This window comes from Gopherus evgoodei, chromosome 3 (genome assembly GCF_007399415.2).
Source record: "Gopherus evgoodei ecotype Sinaloan lineage chromosome 3, rGopEvg1_v1.p, whole genome shotgun sequence".
Lineage (NCBI taxonomy): Eukaryota > Metazoa > Chordata > Testudines > Testudinidae > Gopherus > Gopherus evgoodei.
Genome location: NC_044324.1, coordinates 95329087 through 95350943, shown reverse-complemented (window position 1 = coordinate 95350943; position 21857 = coordinate 95329087). Strand labels below are relative to the sequence as shown.

At 42.2% G+C, this 21857-nt stretch overlaps 1 protein-coding gene across 2 annotated transcripts in view; it reads right to left on the bottom strand.

The window, feature by feature from the left end:
- Positions 1–21857, bottom strand: part of SLC16A10 (solute carrier family 16 member 10) — a 179339-nt gene that overhangs the window by 59800 nt on the left and 97682 nt on the right. The window contains exon 2 of one of the 2 annotated variants that reach the window (XM_030556130.1): positions 8869–9013. The exons of the other annotated variant lie outside the window; for it this stretch is intronic. Within the exon in view, the coding sequence (XP_030411990.1) occupies positions 8869–9013 (145 nt within the window). The remainder of the gene's footprint in view (positions 1–8868; positions 9014–21857) is intronic. 2 annotated transcript variants of the gene reach the window in all.

Sequence of the window (21857 nt, the reverse complement as noted above, 5' to 3'; positions counted from 1 at the left end):
TGCACCCCTCCACCCTGTCCTCATGTGTTCCTGCACCCCTACTCCCATTCAGTCCCCACCCTAGTCTGTTCCCCCTCACTAGCCCTTCTGAATCTAAGTCTCTGTCCCCCACTCCAGTATCCCTATATTGTCCATCCCCCCCACATCCGGTCTCTCCTGACCTGGCCCCACAGGCAAGATGTTGTGAGGAATACAGTTTCTTTCTCTTCCCTATACGCAGCTGGGGCTGCTCCAGCCTGGGAGAAGCGGCTCTCTGTTCTGGAGCCACAGCAGCCCCTGAGTAACTACAGCACTTTCCAGCAGAATGTATTTTCTGCAGGGGGGAGGGGTGGCACGGATTCTGTATGGCCCATGAATTCTGCATGAGTGCCGCTGCACAGAATTCCCACCCCCGAATATTTTTACTGTAGATCATGGTATTCTGCATCATTTGGATAACTGGTTAAGTATGGCTGGGGATCTGCTTAAATTAGGGCTGTCAATTAATTGCAGTAAACTCACGTGATTAACTAAAAAAATTAACTGCGATTAAAAAATTAATCGTGATTAAATCGCACTGTTAAACAATAGAACACCAATTGAAATTTATTAAATATTTTTGGATGTTCTTCTACATTTTCAAATATATTGATTTCTGTTACAACACAGAAAACGAAGTGTACAGTGCACACTATTATTTTTATTACAAATATTTGCACTGTAAATGATAAAAATCGTATTTTTCAATTCACCTCATACAAGTATTGTAGTACAATTTCTTTATCATGGAAGTGTAACTTACAAATGTAGATTTTTTTTTGGTTACATAACTGCACTCAAAAACAAAAAACAATGTCAAACTTCAGAGCCTCTGAGTCCACTCAGTCCTACTTCCTGTTTAGCCAATCACCAGATAAACATGTTTGCTTACATTTGCATGAGATAGTGCTGCCCACTTCTTGTTTACAATGACACCTGAAAGTGAGAACAAGCATTCACATGGCAGTGTTGTAGCCAGCATCATAAGATATTGTCCTAAAAAGATTCATATGTCCCCTCATGCTTCAACCACTATTCCAAAGGACGTGTCCACACTGATGACATGTTCTGCTTGATAACTATCCAAAGCAGTGAGGACCGACTCATGTTCATTTTCATCATCTGAGTCAAGTGACACCAGCAGAAGATTGATTTTCTTTTTGGTGGTTCGGTAGTTTCTGCATCAGAGTTTTGATCTTTTAAGACTTCTGAAAGCATGCTCCAAACCTAGCCCCTCTCAGATTTTGGAAGGCACTTCAGATTCTTAAACCTTGGGTTGAGTGTTGTAGCTTTCTTTAGAAATCTCACATTCGTACCTTCTTTGCGCTTTGTCAAGTCTGCTGTGAAAGTGTTCTTAAAATTAACAACATGTGCTGGGTCATCATCTGACACTGCTATAAATTGGGGTAAAACAGAGCAGGAGACATACAATTCTCCCCCAAAGAGTTCATTCACAAATTTAATTAATGCACTTATTTTTTTAACTCTCAGAGAGGTAGCCATTTTAGTCTGTGTCTGTAAAAAGCAACAAAGAGTCCTGTGGCATCTTATAGACTAACTCATGTATTGGAGCATAAGCTTTCGTGGGTGAATACCCACTTCGTCAGACGCATATTTTTTTTAACAAGCATCATCACAATGGAAGTAAGTCCTCTGGAATGGTGGCCGAAGCAGAAAGGGGTATATGAATGTTTAGCATATCTGGCACATAAATACCTTGCAATGCCAGCTATAAAAGTCCAAATGCCTGTTCTCACTTTCAAGTGACATTGTCAATAATAAGCAGGCATCATTATCTCCCATAAATGTAAACAAAGATGTTTGTCTTCATGATTGGCTGAATAAGAAGTAGGACTGAATGGACTTGTAGGCTCTAAAGATTTTTTTGAGTGCAGTTATGTAACAAAAAAAATTTACATTTGTAAATTGCACTTTCATGATAAAGAGATTGCACTATAGTACTTGTATGAGGTGAATTGAAAAATAGTATTTTTTATGTTCTTTACAGTGCAGATATTAGTAATCAAAAACAACATAGAGTGAGCACTGTACACTTTGTATTCTGTGTTGTAACTGAAATCAATATATTTGAAAATGTAGAAAAACATCCAAAAATATTTAATAAATTTCACTTGGTATTCTATTGCTTAATAGTGCAATTAAAACTGCGATTAATTTTTTTGAGTTAATCATGTGAGTTAACTGTGATTAAATCAACAGTCCTAGTGGGTATGGAAAGTAGTATAGTTAGATTGTCTGTTCAATGAACAGTCTTGAGCCACCCTTGAAGACAGCACATTAGCAGTCTTGCATGGTGTATAACAAAAAGTACTAACTGCCATATGCCCCAACCGCTGAAGACTGTTCTTGACCAGGGTTTGAGGGCTGATCTGGATTATGTTGACTATGCTGGATAGGGCCATGAATCAGTAGCAGCAAGAGCCTACCTCCCAATGCACAGAATCAAGCTGCATACGTACAAATTTTAACTTTTGACAGGGGTTGAGGTGGCTTTGCAAATTGGCCATGAAGTTAAATCCAGGAGGTAACCTTTCATAAGTCAAGGTAAAGGAACACCAGAATTCTTTTTCTGCAGAGGTGCGCCACTACTACTACTTTGAAAAGATCCCTGGGGCAGATTATAGGCCAAAATGGAGCACACTGTACCGAAAATGGTCCTGACAGTGAAGTGTAAGTATCTTTTGTGGGATGGGGGGATCACTATATGGAAACATATGTCCTGAATGTTGAGGGATGAGAACCAATTCCCTTGGTCCAGTGGCAGAATTATTGCTGCGACCATCAACATTTTGAATTTTTTTGCCTTCAAAGGTGGTGCATATGGCATGGGTGAAGGCATCCATGGGTGTTCATACCAGTTAAATGGTGGTTATTGGTATCACTCATGAGTGATACCAATCTCCTCAGAGACCTCTGGAAAAGAACCTCTATATGAATGAAGAGGAGAGCATTGCACAGATATTGGGGAGACTGAGGAAAGATCATCAGTATCCTCCTCTTCCAATCACTCTATGGTGATGGAGTGTCATGGAAAACTTGAGAGACAGTCTTTGGAAGTCTTTTGAGAGGAATTTTGGGTCTTTTTCTCAGATGCACTCAAAGAATACGATGGGGAGATAGTGGAGATAGTGAACTTACCTGGAGACCAGCGTATGGGGGGGAGGAAGTCCCCTGCCTAGGGTCAGAGGCAGGGCACCGTGAGCTCTCCATCATGAGGACTTAAGTTTGATCTCCCTATTTTTTCTGGCTCTAGATTTTAATGCCAGATAGAAGTGGCACTTTGGGGAAATATGAGATTCCCTGAGGCAACAGATGCACTGGGAGTGTTCATCATTCACCAGGATTGCCTCCCAGAACAACAGGCAACATTTGAAACTTGGGGAACTGGGCATGCCCTTCCAGTAAAGAAAGTTTCAGAGTTTATTACCTATATATAAAAATGTGTTTTGTTTTTTAAAACTACTATAACTAAAACTACTAAGTACTAACTACTAAATACCACTAGGAAAAACTATATTAAACTATTAAAAGAGCTAAGGGGACACAGCAGAAGTAAAACTCAGCACAGACAACTGCTAAGGCTCTGTCCCAGGCTGAGGCAGTTGAGAAGGAACTGAGGGCTGTTCTCCGAGGCCGTGCTGTAATCACAAGAGCTAGCAGCATAAGACTGAGTAACTCTCAGGCACAGACTGAACAGACACTGCTCTAAAAAATCTCCGATCAAAGTTGCAGGAGGTGCAAGCTCATCTAGAATGGAGCACCCATAGGGACACTACTTGAAGAATCAGTTTTGTGGATATATGAAGCATATTGGCTAAAACAGGTAAATTATATAACCATCTGCCAAGCTCTATAATCCCATTGTACACAGCCCTAGTTGCATTCCATTACTGAACAAAATTTTAGCAATTAAAAATATATTTTAAGACTTTACTAATAAGTGGCTTCATTCTAACAGTACTTAGGAGTTTTTTTCTAAATAATGTAAGTGCATAAACACTGAGTTGTTTTTCATCATAGGACATAAAGCTGCCTGTGTCACCTCCTTTTTGCCAGAGTATACCTCTGTAAACATTCTATGGAACTGCAGAACTTCTCAGAAAATTCTATTTGACTAATAATATACCTGGGGGGAGAGAGTGTAGGAGGTAATACTTGCACAATGTACTACCCCCATAAGAAGTTTGCTGCTCTAAGCTCTGCAGATCAATTTATGACCCATATTTTATGAAAGAGGACCAAAAGCAACAAAATAAGACAAAAAAGAGTAAACAAGACTGATTAGCTTTTATGACCATCAGTGAAAAGTAACAGAGAAAATAATTAAAAAGAAACTAAGGTATAATCTGATAACGACAAACCAGAACCACTTTTGTAAATGGTAAATCATATCTCCATCATTTGATTCCTTTGAAAGAGTTAAATGCACACAACACACACATAGTAAAATATTTCTCCTACATGAACACTTCCTACATCTTTGCATCTTAGTGGACAGGTTTCATATTAAAAACAACAGATTAACACAATCATAGCCACATTTATTGGCTGCATGAAGTTTATTTTTTTTTAGAGTAAATGCATACTGTACTTCTCTACATCTAAACTATGCCTTCATCTACTTTTTGATTAGATCATAGGCATAAGTCATTTTACAGACTGAAGAACAGTATTAAAGCTAATTTGATATCTTTAAAAATTCATTTCCTTCCACCTTCCTCTTCCCTTGGTATCCATTGCAACTTAAAGATGGAATACAGAAAGGAATTGTATCTGATTTCAAAGGAAAGTAACAACACATTCCTGGGCCCAAAAATGCTTAATTAAAAAGGAATTATGATTAGGAATACATATCAAATTAACACAGTATTGAGGGAAGATTTACAGAGACACAGGCACCTCATTCCCATTGACATTCAGTGAGAGAGATCTTTGAAAATCTACCCCAGAATATCTAATAAAATATGCTAAACATTTGAATCTTAAGCCACACTGACAGTTTAATTTATTAGTTAACTGACTTGTGAAACTGTATGTTTTGTTGTTTACTTTACACCTAAGGGGATATTTTGTTTTTCTTGTTAAAAGTAGTAAACATTTCCATAACATATATAATCACCAACCCAGGAGCACAAAGAGCATAACCAATATGAGTATGCCCCTCCTGCAAGTGTCAAGAGAGCACATGGTATTAGTAAAGTCAGGATAGTTAAGAGAAACAGAATTATTTATGAATAGGATAACCAAACAACAAGTGTGAAAAATTGGGAGAGGGGGTAGGGGATAGGTACCTATATGAAACAAAGCCCCCCAAAAATTGGGACTGTCCCTATAAAATCGGGACATCTGGTCACCTTATTTATGAGCCTCACACCTTTTTCCCTGGAAGGAATTAAAAGAAGTGATCCAGTTCCCTGGGCCACCTTTCCTAGTGGTGTATGAGAAAGAACTGGTTCCCAGTTTCTCAATCCCCTAGTGTGCATATACTAGATCAGCAGTTCTCAAACTTTAGCAACTCGAAGACCCCCATTTTGATGTAAAAATTTTCAAGGACCCCAAGCTCCCCCCACTCAGCCCCAGGCCTGGGCCCCACTCCATCCCTTCTCCCAGGCTCCAGCCCCACCCCACCTCTTCTCAACTCCCATTCACTCCTCTCCCTCTATTGCTCGCTCTCCCCAACCTCACTCACTTTCACCAGGCTGGGGCAGAGGAGTTGGGGTGCACGAGAGGGTGCGGGCTCTGGGAGGGAGTTTTGGTGCAGGAGGAGGTTTGGGGTGCAGGCTCAGGGCTGGGATACGAGAATAGGTATGGGCTCTAGCCAGGCGGCGCTTACCTCAGGTGGCTCCTGAAAGTGACCAGCACATCTCTGTCAGCAGCTCCTAGGCGGGGGGCCAGAAGGTCTCTGTGTGCTGCCCCTGCCTGCAGGCACCATCCCCACAGCTCACACTGGCTGCAGTTCCCAGCCAATGGGAGCTGAGGAGTCAGCACTCGGGGCAGGGGCAACGCGCAGAGACCCCCTGGTTCCCCCTCCTCAGGGGCAGCAGGGACATGACAGCCACTTCCAAGTGCAGCATGGAGCCAGGGTAGGCAGGGAACCTGCCTTAGCCCAGCCAGACCTTTAGCACCTAAAATCTCCTGGTTTGGCTTCAGTAGCCTCTGGGAGATAGAGGGAGGAAAAGGAGTTGATCAGCAGGGCCCATGGACCCCCGGAGTATCCTCAGGGACCCCAGGGGTCAATGGACCTGCGATTGAGAAAGACTGCACTAGACCATATAATCACTTCAGGGGAATGAGATTCAGGGTGAATCAAAGGCCCCTTCGGCAGAAGAGAACTGCTTCATGACTGGTTTGTTGGGCAACCATATGGTATTGGGAGGGACACCAAGTGTGGAGTTTAGGGAGACCTTGAGTACATTCAGATTCCATACCAGTTCGTGAACATGATACAAGATATGCTTGTGCTAATTTACACAACAAATACCATGTGCCAAACGCTCTTCAATTTCTTGTGATTCATCAGATGAAAACAGGTTGTAAAATTTTAGAAAAATAAATCCAATTTGAAAACAAATTGTTGATATTTCTGAAGTGTTTTCAATAGAAAATAAAAATGTATTTTAAAATGTAATTTTTAAGTTGACAGCAGCCCTCTGAGTTTCTAAAAATAAACTTAACTGACCCTGTGCATTCCCTTCACCTTTATTTAATGAAGAACTGGTGTAAATATTACAACTCTACAAACTTTTTGTATCTGTTAACAAGTGAAAAAGGAGACAAAGTAGGTGAGGTAATCTCTTTTATTGGACCAATAATATTACTGCCCTCACCCACGTTCTCTCTAATATACTGGGACCAACACAGCTACAACTACACTGCATAGGAGTGAAAAAGTAATAGATTCTATGTATGTGCCTCAGCAAATTCTGGTGATCATGTCATTCTGGCATCAGCAAGTAATGTGAGGGAGGATAAAAATGTGTGTGTGTGGCGGGGAGGTGGGAAGATAAGGTCTTCGATTCAAAGGGAAAATGAATGATGTAAATACAGTGAGCTTTCTAGAGCCGCAGAGGGTGGATGGAGTAGAATTGGTTAACACTTTCACACAGGAATGATGGGGAACAGTATTGCTTCTGTACTATATGTTAATGTTGGTAAAATGTTTAATATGAAAAGTACTGTGTAAGTATTAAAAGGTCTATACTAGTAAAGATATTCACATGTTTTGCCACAATCATCAGGTAGTCTCAAGGAGGGTCTGTGGCTGAAATTAGGTGTTACTTGGATCTGTATATTTAACATATGAGGTGAAGTTTTGGAGTCAAGAGAAAAATTATAGATTAGACTTGATGGTTGAGAGCAAGGAAGTTTCTGGATAGAGAATGAGTTGATACAGGATCTGAGTTAAAGTTAATTGCAGAACCTTAAAACAAAAGTTTTCAGGCTTTTTTAATTTACTAAAATGTTTCAACAGCATTGCTTTAATTTAGTTAGTAGTATTTACAAATTTAGCCATGTAAAAGGAAGAAGACTTATGTCTGATAATGTCAAACAATGTAGTTTATGAAAGAATGAAACAAGTTTCCTTGCACCCAGCTAGTAGAGTTGTCATAACATTTTTTCCTAGATCTGGACCTTAGCGTCCAAAATATGGGTGTTAGCATGAAAACCTCCAAGCTTAGTTACCAGCTTGGACCTGGTAAAGTTGCCACCAGCCAGGAATTATACAGTGCCTAGCTCACTGTGGTCTCCCCAAAACCTTCCCTGGGGGACCCCCAGACTCAGATTCCTTGAGTCTCACAACAAAGGGAAATAATCCCCTCCCCTTGTTTCCTTGTTACTTCCTCCCAGGCTCCCCTCCCTGGATGACCCCTAGGAGATTCCCTGCTTCCAGTCCTGGAAACACGAGTACCGAGAGAGCTAATCTCTCTCCCCCCCCCTCATCCACAGGGTATGCAAAGTCAGGCTTAGTAAATCTAACACAAAGAGATTTTCCCCCTGACTTCTTCCTCCCACCAATTCCCTGGTGAGCTGCAGACTCAATTCCCTGGAGTCCCCACTAAAGAAAAACTCCAACAGGTCTTAAAAAGAAAGCTTTATATAAAAAAGAAAGAAAAAAGACATTACAAATAGTCTCTGTATAACGATGACAATATACAGGGTCAATTGCTTAAGAAAAAAGTGAATAAACAGCCTTATCCAAAAGGAATACAATTTAGCACATTCCAGCAACTACACACATGTAAATACAAAAAAACAATATAAACCTATTGTCTTACTATCCTTGTACTTACAACTTGGAAACAGAAGAAGATTAGAAAGCCAGGAGATAGAAAAATCACTCTCAGAGCCGAGAGGGTCAGACCCAAGACAAAGACAAAGACCTCTCACCCAAAACTTCCCTCCACCCAGATTTGAAAAAGTCTTGTTTCCTGATTGGTCCTCTGGTCAGGTGTTTCAGGTTACTGGTGTTACCCCTTTAAGGTAAAAGAACATTAACCCTTAGCTATCTGTTTATGAAAAGAGTTGCACAATCTGTAACATTTATCATACATAATGCTATGGGTCATTGGCAGTGAAGTGAAATTGGGACCTCTGGATCTTAAAGCATGAGCCTCTAGTGCCCGACCAAATAGGTCCAGCTATGCTGGTTCAAAGCCAGCAGCAGACTCATGAACCTCTGTTTAGCATAGCCACTAGAAGGGGACAAGCAACACACCGAACTAGCATAGGTTACACATAACTAAGCACAAAATATTCGTTTATGACAGTGAATATAGCAAGATTACCTGCCAGAGATATAATAACAAAGGAAGAAAGCAGAATTCTTACCTTACAAAAGAGCTTAAAAGAAGTCCAACAAACCCCACTGCAGCTCCAACAATGGCTATTATTCGACAACCAAATATGTCTGTGAATACACTGACTACGGGAGAGCAGAAGAAAATCATTCCCATAGACAGGGAACTCACCCAGGCTGCAGAAAACACAGGGTTGGCATTAAGAATAAGAGATTGATTCAAGCTTTCAATTATATGATGTAAGAACAGATTGTAATAGTTTTATTTTAATGGAAACAACATAGAAGCATACGGTAAAAATACAATCATAGAAAAACAGGGCTGGAAGAGACCTCAAGAGGCATAGGCACAACTCTGTCAGTGCTCTGGGCCGGAGCTCCCATGGAAAAAAATAGTAGGTGCTCAGCATCCACTGGCCAGAGTTGTTCCCTGTCCCCGCGCATCAGCTGATGGCGGGGGCACCACCGCTACTGCCCAGCAGTTGATGGGGACTATGCCGCCACCAAAGAAGCTGATAGGGTGTGCCACTGCCAAACAGCTAGGGTATGCCACTGCCAAACAGCTGTTTGGTGGCTTGGGGAGGGGATTGGGAGAGGGCAAAGAGGCGATTGAGTGGGAGCCTCGGGGAGAGGGTGGAATGGGGGCAGGAAGAGGTGGGGCAAGGGGAAGGCCTTGAGGGAAGGGGCAGAGTGGGGGCAGGGCCTCATGGTGAAGCAGGGGTTGAGCACCCCCAATAAAAAGGAAAAGTTGGTGCGTGTGTCAAGAGGTCATCTAGTCTCTCCCCCACCCCCAGGAAGACCAGCATACACCTAGATCATCTCTGGCAGTGTTTGTCTAACCTCACCTTAAAAAAAACTTTAAGTGATGGGGATTTTACAACCTGCAACCTATTCTGATACTTAACTAGAAGGCATTTTTCTAACCTGAACGTCCCTAACATTCTAACCTAAATGTCCCTTGCTGCAGATTAATCTGATTTCCTCTTGTACTTCCTTTAGTTGACATGGAAAAAAAAATTGATCACTATCCCCTTGGTAATAGTCCTTAACATATTTGAAGACTGTAGGCAAGGTCCTCTTCAGTCTTCTTTTTTCAAGACCAAACATACCTGAAAGCTTGTCTCTCTCATTAACAGAAGCTGGTCCCATAAAAGATACTACCTCACCCACCCTTGTGTCTCAGAAAGATATTAGCCTTTTTGGCAACCACATCATGTTGTTAGCTCATGTTCAACAAGTGATCTGCTATAACCCCCATATCCTAGTCAGCAGTATTACTGCCTAGACAGTTGCTCTCCACTTTGTAGCTGTGCGTTTCATTTTTCCTTCCCAAGTGAAGTACTTTGCACTTCATTTAATTTCATTGTATTGAATTCAGACCAATTCTCTAATTTGTCAGGATTGTTTCGAATTCTAATCCAGCCTCCAAAGTGCTTGCAATCCCTCCAAGCCGGGTGTCATCTGCAAATTTTAGAAGCACACTCTTCACCTCAATATCTAAGTCACTAATGAAAATATTTAATTGTACCAGACCCAGAACAGACCCCTGCAGGGCCACACTAGATATGCCCTTGCAGTCTGACAGCAAAACCACTGACAATTACTCTTTGAGTCCTGTCTTTCAACTAGTTATAGTGAGTACCTTTTAGTAATTTCATCTAGACTACATTTCCCTAATGTAATGTGGGACTGTGTCACAAACCTTATGAAAATCAAGATAAAACATATTACTGCTTCTCCCTAACCACTAGACCAGCAGTCCCAAACTTTTGAGGGTCACATCCACCTTTATCCCTGTCTGGGCCCTCTTCCTCCCCACTCCAAGCTGGGGCCAGGAGCGGGGCCGTGACGGGGGAGGGGGGAAGAGAGAAAACACATACCAGGGTAAGGGGCTGAGTCTGGGGGTGGGTCTGGGAATGGGGCCACAGCCAGGGGCCAAGGCTGGGGGCAAGAGCAGAGCCAGCAGCCAGGCCTGTGGCAAGGTGAGGCTCTGTTCTCAGCCTTGCCCCCGGGCTGGGAGTGGAGTCACGCTGAGGCTGATGACAGGGTCAGGAGCTGGGGACTCAGCTGGGGGTGGGACCAGAGCAGAGCTGGGGGTGGGGAGAGGCTCAGCAGTGCTCCCACCCCCCCGTGGGGACTAGCCCATGCCCTGCCATGCTCCCTAGACATTCCTCCACACTCCTGAGGAGAGGAATCCCCACACTTTGTGGACCTCTGCACTAGGCCAATAAACCTGTCAAAGAAAGACATTTGCATGATTTATTCTTGACAAATTCATGTTGGCCATTATCTATCACCCTATTATTTTCTAGGTGCTTACAAATTGATTGTTTAGTAATTGTTCCAGTATCTTTCCAGGTATCAAAATTAGGCTCATTAGCCTATAATTTCCCAGCTCCACTTTGTTCCCCTTTTAAAGGCAGGCACTATGCTTGCCCTTCTCTAGTCCTCTAGAGTTAATATTTCAACATGTATCTTAACAGTGGCAGAAATTGAAAGCTGGATAAATTTAGTATGTTAAGTAAAATTGGATGTTACTTGCACCAGTAATACAATCAACCTACAAACATTTTTTTGCAATTTTTCCCCCAGAGATCAATCCAGCATTCAAACTTAATTGCTTGATTTTCTTCCAAGGTAACTTTCTTAGCTCACTCTACACCATAGTTTAATCTCTGCTCCATGCCGCCTCTTCAACTTGTGATTTTCTACTCCAAGACAGCAATGAACTCACGTCACATGATTAGGTCTCAAACACTGTTCTAGAATAAAAGGGTCTGAAATATTCAGAATCAGAGGCACAGACTTTGAGCTCCCAGGGGTGCTCGAACCCTGCTCTACCCTAGCCCCACCCCACTCCTTCACCCAAGGCCCCACCCAGCCCTGCCTCTTCCTGCTCTGCCCCCTACCCCAAGTGCACCCCTCCCCTCCCTCCACCTCTTCCTGCCCCGCTCCTCCTGCATGCTGCTGAACAGCTAAATCGCAGTGCGTGGGAGGCGCTGGGGGGAGAAAGAGAAGCTCATCGGCAGGGCCCATCGGCAGGCAGGAGGCACTAGGGGGGAGAAACTGATTGGTGGGGCTGCCAGTGGATGCTGAGCACCCACTTTTTCTCCCTGTGGGTGCTCCAGCCCCAGAGCATCTAGAGTCAACGCCAATGTTCAGAATGATGGATATATAAATGTGTATCTGATTATGCAATAATCCAAGCACTCTCTATATCTGTCTAGTACTAATCACAACATTACTATTTTCTTTTTCTTACCTGTTGCACCACTCTAACATCTAGATTTTGTTGAACTGAGGTTCAGAGTTCACATAAAAGATACCAGACTGACAGTATTAAAAACTGAAGTATTATGTTCTCAAAACAGAAAAAGCAGTAGTGTTCCCACAATACCGGGATAGGCCTCAAACCTATTCTGGACAGACTACACCTCAAGGGACAAGAATACAATTAATTCTCCATATTCCAGCCTGATCTGTACCGAGAACACCAATCATTACCAATACTGATGACTGTTGTAGATCAGAATTAATCTGTCAATTTATATTTGGTCCAGAGTAGAAATAGTTGAAGACAATCATAGAAGTATGTGAACTCTGTATAAGTGAAAGGTGTAAAGCAGGTTCCATTCAGGTTAACACCTGGAGTGAGGACAATTAACACATAAAAACACTGATGCTAATCTAGAACAAAAGAGCATAGACACCTTGTAGGGTGGATAATTAAGGTTTGTCCACATGGGAAAATTTACCAGCATAATTATGCCACTTTAGTTGTACCATTATAACTCCTGTTGTGGACATACTTATTTCAAAATAAGAATGTCTCTTTCCAGATTAGTTTATGTCACTTCCAAAGAGTGTCCATGTGGGGAGTTATAGTGATGTTATTATGCCAGTTAATTTTCTTGTGTAGAAAACCCCCTATTTGGAAATAAGAACCTGATTTTCCAAAACTGGTATAACTGAGTGTAGGATTGGGCTCCAGATGTGAAGGTGGGTTTGGAACCTACAAAGTTTTAAACTTGTAAAAATGGGATAAGACCAACAGACACCAAAATCTGTAATCCAAAACAATTAATATAATTCTGAATAGATTAGAGATACATACAATTAAGAAATATCTTCCCAAATGGTATACCTGGATAAATACCTGTGTTTGAGGTGACAAGGGAGCATATCAAAGTCACTGAAAAGGTATAACTGAGGAACCCTCGGAAAGAAAGGGGAGAACCCCATTGTGCTAGGTACTGTACCATCGTGATGCTGTACAACTGAAACATGACAATTTATATAATTAATATTGCCACTATTAGACAATTGCAACAAATCTTATGTGAAGTATGTCATGTAAGGTGTTAATGGAAAGCTGATGGCCCATTAAAGAACACTCAACACTCTCATAATGGGCCACAGAAGAAGCCTCCCTGCTCATTGCGTCCTCCTGTGGAGGCCTTATCCTTATGAGTAATGGCTGCTCCTATGAGTCATTATATCATGTAAGAAGGGCATGTGATTTGCTCATGTGACCCTGGACTCCATCTGTGCCTGTAATTTTCCACAGTCTAAAGCTGAAAGCTTTGTTTGAGACAGTGAAATTCTCTCTACATGAGAGAAGATATAAAGGACCCTGGAAGCATCTCCGTTTTGCCTCTTTCCTGCTCTGATCTCTGGACTATGGACTTACACTAAAAGAACTAGATTGGAAGGTCCTCAGTCCATAGTCAATCTTTTTGAAGTTACCAGAGACTCTACAGTCCAACAGTCTGTAACATCACTGCTACAAACCTGATCCGAGAACTTTGCAATGATTGTACATATATGATTTGACCATTTTAATTCTCTCCTCCTTATCTCTTATAAATAAACCTTTAGATATTAGATACTAAAAGGACTGACAACAGCATGATTACTGAGTAAAATCTGAGTTATATATTGAGCTGGCTATGTGGCTGCTCTCTTGAGATTAGAGGACTCTATATGTGACTAAACTGGTTTTTCAGTAACCACTCGTCATAGAATCCAGTGTCTGGGTGGTGAAGTAAGGGCTGAAATGCCTAAAGAGACTGTATTTTTGACTTCTTGCTAACCAGTGAAGTGAGACAGAAGTTTACTTTTGTTACTGGCTTGGTATATCTTATGATCGAATAACCACCAGTTTGGGGCTGATTTTGCCCTATTTAAATAAATAAATAAAATAATTGTCCTGAATCTGCCATCCTCATCTGTGACTCACTGAGACATGGTGGCAAACACTACAGAACAAAGATGCTCCCTGCCCCCTGGCCCCAGCTCACCTCTGCTCTTCCTCCTCCCCTGAGCACACCACAGGGCTGGGGGGGGGGGCGCAAGCACCCACTGGCATCGGGTAAAGTTGGCACCTACGCTCACAAGCATAAGGGACAGAATGGGAGACAGCACAAAAAGATACTCGTTAAATTTTCAAACAAACAAATGGGACTCCTGGGTCAAAGTTGGGAGTCAACAGCTTGATTGTGAATGAGAGATAACATGAAACATGAGGCTAGGCCAGGAAAGTCCTTGAAAGTGAAGACCAATAACTCATGATGAGATAGAGAAGGGGATTAGAGGCAGCGTCCATGACACACTTCCAGACAAAAAAGCCAGACAGGAGTACAGATATACACATCAGAAATGTAAGTTGTAATTGTAGAAATGTAAAACGTATTACTTATTTTTCTGTAGAGATAAAGGACTAACATAGCTCTTGCAGAGTTCAAAGGCTAGATTCATGCCACAGAATGTAGAGTTCAGTGACACTCAAGCTTCTGCAACCAGAAATTGAAGAGTTAAGGTACACAGTCAGAAAGGACATGAGACACTACAGTATTACCTTAAATCTTTAGTAACAGTTTTCTGTCAATCAAGCAACTAATATAATTTGGGGAACCATCAGAGCCATGACTTAAGTTCAAGGCTGCACAAAAACACTTTGGTAGAATGTATCAACCATAAGAAATGCTTATTTTTTTTTCTGAACCCCCTTGCTCAAATGACAAATTTGGATCACTAATCCTACTCTTTACCTCCATGAGGCACACCAAATTTCAAGGCAATCTGAATAAGCAAGGGAATTTTAGAGCACTCAGAACAGAAAGGGCTTCTCAATCTTAAATTCAGCAGAGAGAGTGCTTCACTATAATGTTGTATGAAATGAATCAGGAACAGCTTTGCTGTATCCAGATTCTTAACACAGGATAAAAGTCCCCCTTTCAGGATAAAGCAAGGATAGGAGATGGCTGGAGGAAAGAGGCTTTACACATCTATCTGCAGCATAGGAGGTTCAGAGAGGTGTGAACTGACCCATTCATCTCAATGTGATCTTTTTAGCTCTCCCCACTCAGAGAATTTGTGCTTCCCAGATGCCAGATCACAAGGTGAGTGGCAGAGAGTGGCTCAGAGCCCCTCAGTGACAACTGTCCCCTCAGATCCTGGGTCACATGGGGACAGGGACAGGAGGAAACATCCGCAAAGGGACAGGTTCTTCCCCCACAGATCCCAGTACATGCACAGAAAGGCTCAGACCCTCCCACCAACCCAGATAAAGGGGGGGAGGGAGAAGGGCTCAGATACCCCCTAAGGGGCAAGGCTCCCCACATTCCAGAAAATTCACCAGACAAAAATGTGGGACCTGACACCCCAACCCCATATCTTCCCCACTCATCCTGGAATCCACCTTTCGGTGTTCTATCCCTCTCCTCGCTGCAGCTACTCATCCTAATCCACACCCCCATTCTCCTGACCTGAGTCTCCCAACCCCTCACCTTCCTCCTACCCCATCTCCCATTTATCTCTCCCCATAATCCCTCTTCCCCTCACTGCAGTCCCAACTCTCCCCTCATAGTCCCCCACTCCTCTGCCCCCTGGTCCCCCTCCCCCATAGCAAGCATTCACATGAGTAATGTATTTTCTTTATGAAGAGTTTGAGCATTTTCTGACATACTCAGATTACATTTGTCCAAACCATTTGAAAGAAGCAAGTTGTAGCAACATGCCTATATTTCATTTTCAAATTTCTGCCAAAGATAGGGGATTTGAATTTACAGAGCCTGGAGGCAGGTCAGGTTTAATGGCCACAGCATGTTTCCTTGAGCCTTGCAGGTAATGTGAAAACAGGCTGGGTAGGCTTTGTGGCTAGTCTTCCTGCACATACACTGTAATCTGTTTGGCCCATCAGCATTAAGCTCGCCAGAAAGGTTCAAGTCCAGCTCTTTTTTGGAATAATGTATTCAGTATCATTTTCCCCAGAGAGGTAGGGGTGCCACACACTAACAAAGGTAAACATCAAGCAATTGGAGACCATTTGGAGTAAGATGAGAGCCATGGGTTGATCCCCAAGTGAGTGAAAAAAAAAAAAAACACAACAAAATTATTGGTAGAACTTGTCAACCATAAGAAATGCTGTTTGGGGCTTTGTTTGTTCAGGGTTTTTTGTGGGGGGAACAGGGGAGGTTGGGTGCAGGGAATCGTATCTTGGAAAACCCTTCCTCAAATGACCAGATCTGAACCACTAATCCTACTCTGCAGCCCTATTAGCAGCACCGATATTTATGGCAATTCAAATAAGCAAAGGGATTTTAGAATGCTTAGAAGAGTTATTCTTTAAACAGAAAATGTTTCTCAACTTTAATATATTAAAGCTGAGCAAGTTAAGCATAGAAACATAGGGTTAGAAGAGATCGCAAGAGTCATTTAGTCCAGAAATTTTCAAACCATGGGCTGCAACCCAGAACTGGGTCACGGAATGGAGGGCACTGGGTCGCGGCGGCTCTGGTCAGCACCACCAACTGGGCTGTTTAAAGTCCCATCGGCAGTGCTGCAGAGCTAAGGCAGGCTAGTCCCTACCTGTTCCAACACCGCACTGTGCCCCAGAAGTGATCAGCAGGTCCACCCCTTAGCTGGGGGGCCCTCCCATGGGGCTCCACGTGCTGCCCCACCCCTGAGAACCAGCTCCACATTCCCACTGGCCGGGAGCGGTGCCTGCAGGCAAGAGCTGTGCGGAGTTGCTTACGTGCCTCCACCTAGGAGCAAATCCTGCAGCTAGCTGCTTCTGGAGCACAGCGCAGTCCGCGGTGCCAGAACAGGTGGGAAGCCTGCCTCTGCACCCCAGCTGCGCCACTGCCTTGGAGCCACCAGAAGTAAGCCTGCACCCCAACCCCCTGCCCCAGCCGTGACCCCCTCCTGCACTCCAATCCCCTGCCCCAGCCCAAAGCCCCTCCCACAGCCTGAACCCATCATTCCTGGCCCCACCCTGCAGCCCTCACCCCAACCCTCTTATCTCCAGCTCTTTTGAGTCACAGGCATCAATAATTTTCTTGAACTGGGTTGCCAAAAAAACAAGTTTGAAAACCACTAATCTAGTCAACCCCCCTGTCATGATGCAGGATTTGTTGTGTCTAACCCATCTGAGACAGGTGGAACATATGATGTTTTAATCAGTTTTCTTCTCTATATTCCTAATACTATTTGTTTTATTACAACCCAGTGGTTTTAGATGTCTTAGGAATTTCATACAGGTTATCCCAAAGAGGTGAAAAACCACCCTCAGAGAGGAAGCAGAAAAGGAAGTGTATCTGGAGCCTAATCAATTTGTGATTCTTGATTAAAGGGCACAGATTAAGGTATCCTTTCCCATCTAAAATGTGTTCTATGGCGGGATGATGTCCTCCAGAAACACCTAAATGACCATGGGATGAAAAATGGAGTTGAAGGGTATAAGGAGACAATGCTTTTTTTTACATGTGGACATGGCGCTCCGGTTGAGATCACTAGTTTAACAACATATGTTAAATTACTGTTTTGTGGCAGCTCAGTAACAATGTCAGCCACTGAGAGATGGGAAAACTTCAAAAGATTTGGTTAAAATGCTTACTCAGACATCTGATTTGCAAAATTGCACTGGACAAAACAAGAGAACAGGCATATCACATAAGATAGAGTACTTCCCATTTCTGCTTGAACCACAATTACCATGACAAAGGTTATTCTCATGCTATTTCAGCACACTCTCTCTTCCAGTTCTGCCTGGAATCAGGAAGTGGAAGGTGGTGCAAAACTAGAGAAAATAAGTTAATCGAATGTTTAATAAGTTAACCAAATGCTTAAATCTCAAAAAATAACTGTACTTGTAAGTCGATGCTCCCAGTAGGAATCTCAGGTATTTTTCTGTATGTCAAATGACAAGATATTAGAGAGATAAAGTGGGTGGGGTAATATTTTTCTATCAGACCAACTTCTGTTGGTGAGTGATGCAAGCTTTCGAGCTACACAGAATTCTTACAGAAGTTGGTCCAGGAGAAAAATATTACCTTATCCACCTTGTCTTTCTAATATCCTGGGACCAACATAGCTACAACAACACTGCATACAGGTGAATAGATATGTGAAAGTAGGCATCTTGCACGTCAAAAGCCACAAACCAGTCTTGTTCATAGATTCTAAGATCAGAAGGGACCATTGTGATCATACAGATAATCATTGTGATCAACTAGATAATACAGGCCACAGAACTTCAAGATAATTTCTATAACATATTTTTAGAAAAACATCCCATTTTGATTTAAACATTGTCAGTGATGGAGAATCTACCATGACCCTTAGTAAACTGTTCCAATGGTTAACTACTGTATTAAAAAATTGCTAAATTTTCAATCAATTTGTCTGGCTTCAAATACCAGCCATTGGATCTTGTCAAATCTTTCTCCGTTAGATTGAAGAGACCATTATCAAATATTTCTTCACCATACAGGTACTTGTAGACCAGTGGTCCCCAACCTTTTTCATCTGGCGATGAGCCCCGGAGGACCATGGTGGCGGATGAACATCCGCTGAAATTCCGCCGACAAGCAGCAACGTCAACAGGCATCGCCACTAAAATGCTGCCGACAAGCAGTGTCATCGTCGAAATACTGCTGAAAATTGGCAGCATTTCGGTGGCGATGCCTCTGGATGCTGCAGCTTGTTGGCAGCATTTCGGCAGATGCTCATCCACCGGCCAGTACGCAGGCGCAATTAGATGCCCTGGCAGGCGCCATGACACCCACAGGCACCACGTTGGGTACCCCTGCTGTATACTAATCAAGCTTCCCTTTAATCCTCTCTCTCAAGCTAAAAAGATTGCTCTCCTTCACTTTATCACTACAAGGCATGTTTTCTAATCCTTTAATCATTCTCATGGCTCTTCTCTGAACCCTCTAATATATCACTGTCCTTCTTGAATTGTGGGAACCTGAACTGGGAACAGTATTACAACAACGGTTGTACCAGCACCAAATACAGAGGTAAAATAACCTCTTTACTCCTATTCAAGATATCCCTGTTTATGCATCCAAGATCACATTATTCCTTTCGGCCACAGTATCACACTGGGAGCTCATGTTCCATTGATATCCATCACCATTGCCAAATCTTTTTCAGAGTCATGGCATCCCAGGACATTTTGTTCCTAGATGTGTGCATTTAGCTGTAATAAAAAAAACACATTTTGTTTGCTTCTGTCCAGCTCATCACATGACCCAGGTCGCTTTATAACAGTGACCTGTCCTTTTCATTAATTTACCACTCATCCAATTTGTGTGTCATCTGCAAATTTTATCAGTGATGATTTTATATTTTCTTCCAGTCTTTGATAAAAACGTTAACTAGCATAGGTCCGAGAATCAATCCCCCTGGGACACTACTAGAAACACACCCATTCTTTCAGTACCAAGTCAAATGCCTTGCAGAAGTCAAAAAGTATGTTACATCAACACTATTGCCTTTGTCAACAAACTTGTAATCTCATCAAAAAAGAAAGTTAGTTTGATAGGATCTATTTGTCATAAATACATGTTGATTGGCATTAATTATATTAAGCTCCTTTACTTCTTTTTAATCAAGTCCCACCACAGCCACTCCATTATCTTCCCTGGGATTGATGTCGGACTGGCAGGTCTGTAACTACCACAGGTCATGCTCTTTAACCTTTTTAAATATTGGTACAAAATTAGCTTGTCCAGTCCACTTCTCCAAGGCTTATTGAAAATGAACTTTCATAACAAAAAAAAAGTCTATTTAGTCTGAAATTTTCATGTCTATTGTGAGTTACTTTTTTTTTAAAAAATCACCTGTTATGATAAAGAAAAAATGGCTGTGTGTTTATGGTGCACAATTGGGAGTCAGGGGACTTCGATTTTATTCTCAGTTCTGCCAAATAATTGCTGAGACTTTTTACAAGTCATTTAACCTCCTGTCCCTCAGTTTCCTTCATCTGTAAAGCATGGAACAATACTTTTCCTGCCGCAAAATTGTATTGAGAGGCTTAATACACTAATATCACAGACACAAAGGCCCTCCCCCACATCTTATAGAAAACAAAGGGTGTTTTTGGGGTGCTTTTTGTACCAACATTGGGTTTTTTCCCCAAGTCAAAAGTCAAAAAGAATTAAGTTTGACAGGTAAGTATAGCAATTGACTGAAAGCTTACTGACTTTACCTCTCTTGAAGAAACTTACCTTAAATTTATTTTGAGGCTTGTCATAAACAGATAAGTAAGGGTTAATAGAACAGGAGTACTTCATGTCTCTTTTGCCTGTAAAGGGTTAACAAGTTCAGTGAGCCTGGCTGTCACCTGACCAGAGGACCAATCAGGGGACAGGATACTTTCAAATCTTGAGGGAGGGAAGTTTGTGTGTGTGCTGTTAGATTTTGGTTGTTGTTCTCTCTGGGTTCTGAGAGTGACCAGACGTGCAACCAGGTTTCTCTCCAGTCTCCCCAATACAGGTTCTTATAGATTCAAAGTAGTAAGTACTACGTGATAAGGCGAGTTAGGCTTATGTTTGTTTTCTTTATTTGCAAATGTGTATTTGGCTGGGAGGATTTAAATTTGCACTTGTATACTTAGGCTGGAAGGGTATTCCCAGTGTCTATAGCTGAAAGACCCTGTAACATATTCCATCTTAAATTTACAAAGATATTTACTGTTTTTTCTCTCTTTAATTAAAAGCTTTTCTTAAGAACCTGATTGTTTTTTTTATTCTGGTGAGACCCCAGGGGACTGGGTCTGGATTCACCAGGGAATTGGCTGGGAGAAAGGAGGGAAGGGGGAGAGAGGTTAATTTTCTCTGTGTTAGGATTACTTTCTCTCTCAGGGAGAGTCTGGGAGGGGGAGAGAGAAGGACGGAGGAAGGTGAATTTTCCTCTCTGTTTTAAGAATCAAGGAGTTTGAATCACAGTGATCTTCCAGGGTAACCCAGGGAGAGGCAACAGTGAGGGAAAGGGTTTACTTTCCTTGTGTTAAGATCCAGAGGGACTGGATCTTGGGGGTCCCCGGGCAAGGTTTTGTGGGGACCAGAGTGTACCAGGCACTGGAATTCCTAGTTGGTGGCAGTGCTACAAGTACTAAGCTGGTAATTGAGCTTAGTGGAATTCATGCTGGTACCCCATCTTTTGGACGCTAAGGTTCAGAATGGGGAATTATACCATGACAAGGCTATTTTAAACAGAATACAGAATGGGCATACCATATTAGTTTCTTTAGCCTAAGACAGACAAGCCTGAGTGTAACGTCCTGATCATCCACAGGAATGGATACTTAAAAAAAAAGACAACACACATTTAATTCAATCATTCATGGAATTCTCAATTCATTTTTGCCCAAATGAAAATATATCAAGTCTTGCACTGCCCCTGCCCAAAAAACTTTACTCGCTATGCTGCCCCTGCCCTCTTTTTACAAAGGAGCCACATTAATTGTCCTCTGTGGTTTCCAATACAAGTTACAATCATCATCCCAAACATACATATGCAGGAGTCTAAAAAATTACAAATGTAGCTCACAAGACTAATGAAAATTTTATGGGATGGTTTATGTAATTAAAAACAACATTTCTCCAGGCTACTGGCTCCCTTCCTGCACAGAACAGCTCTAAAATAGAGACAGAATACCACAGGTATTTAATACAGCATACTAACCTCTACATATGATTGCGTCCACATTTATACAAAAAATGTTCTGACT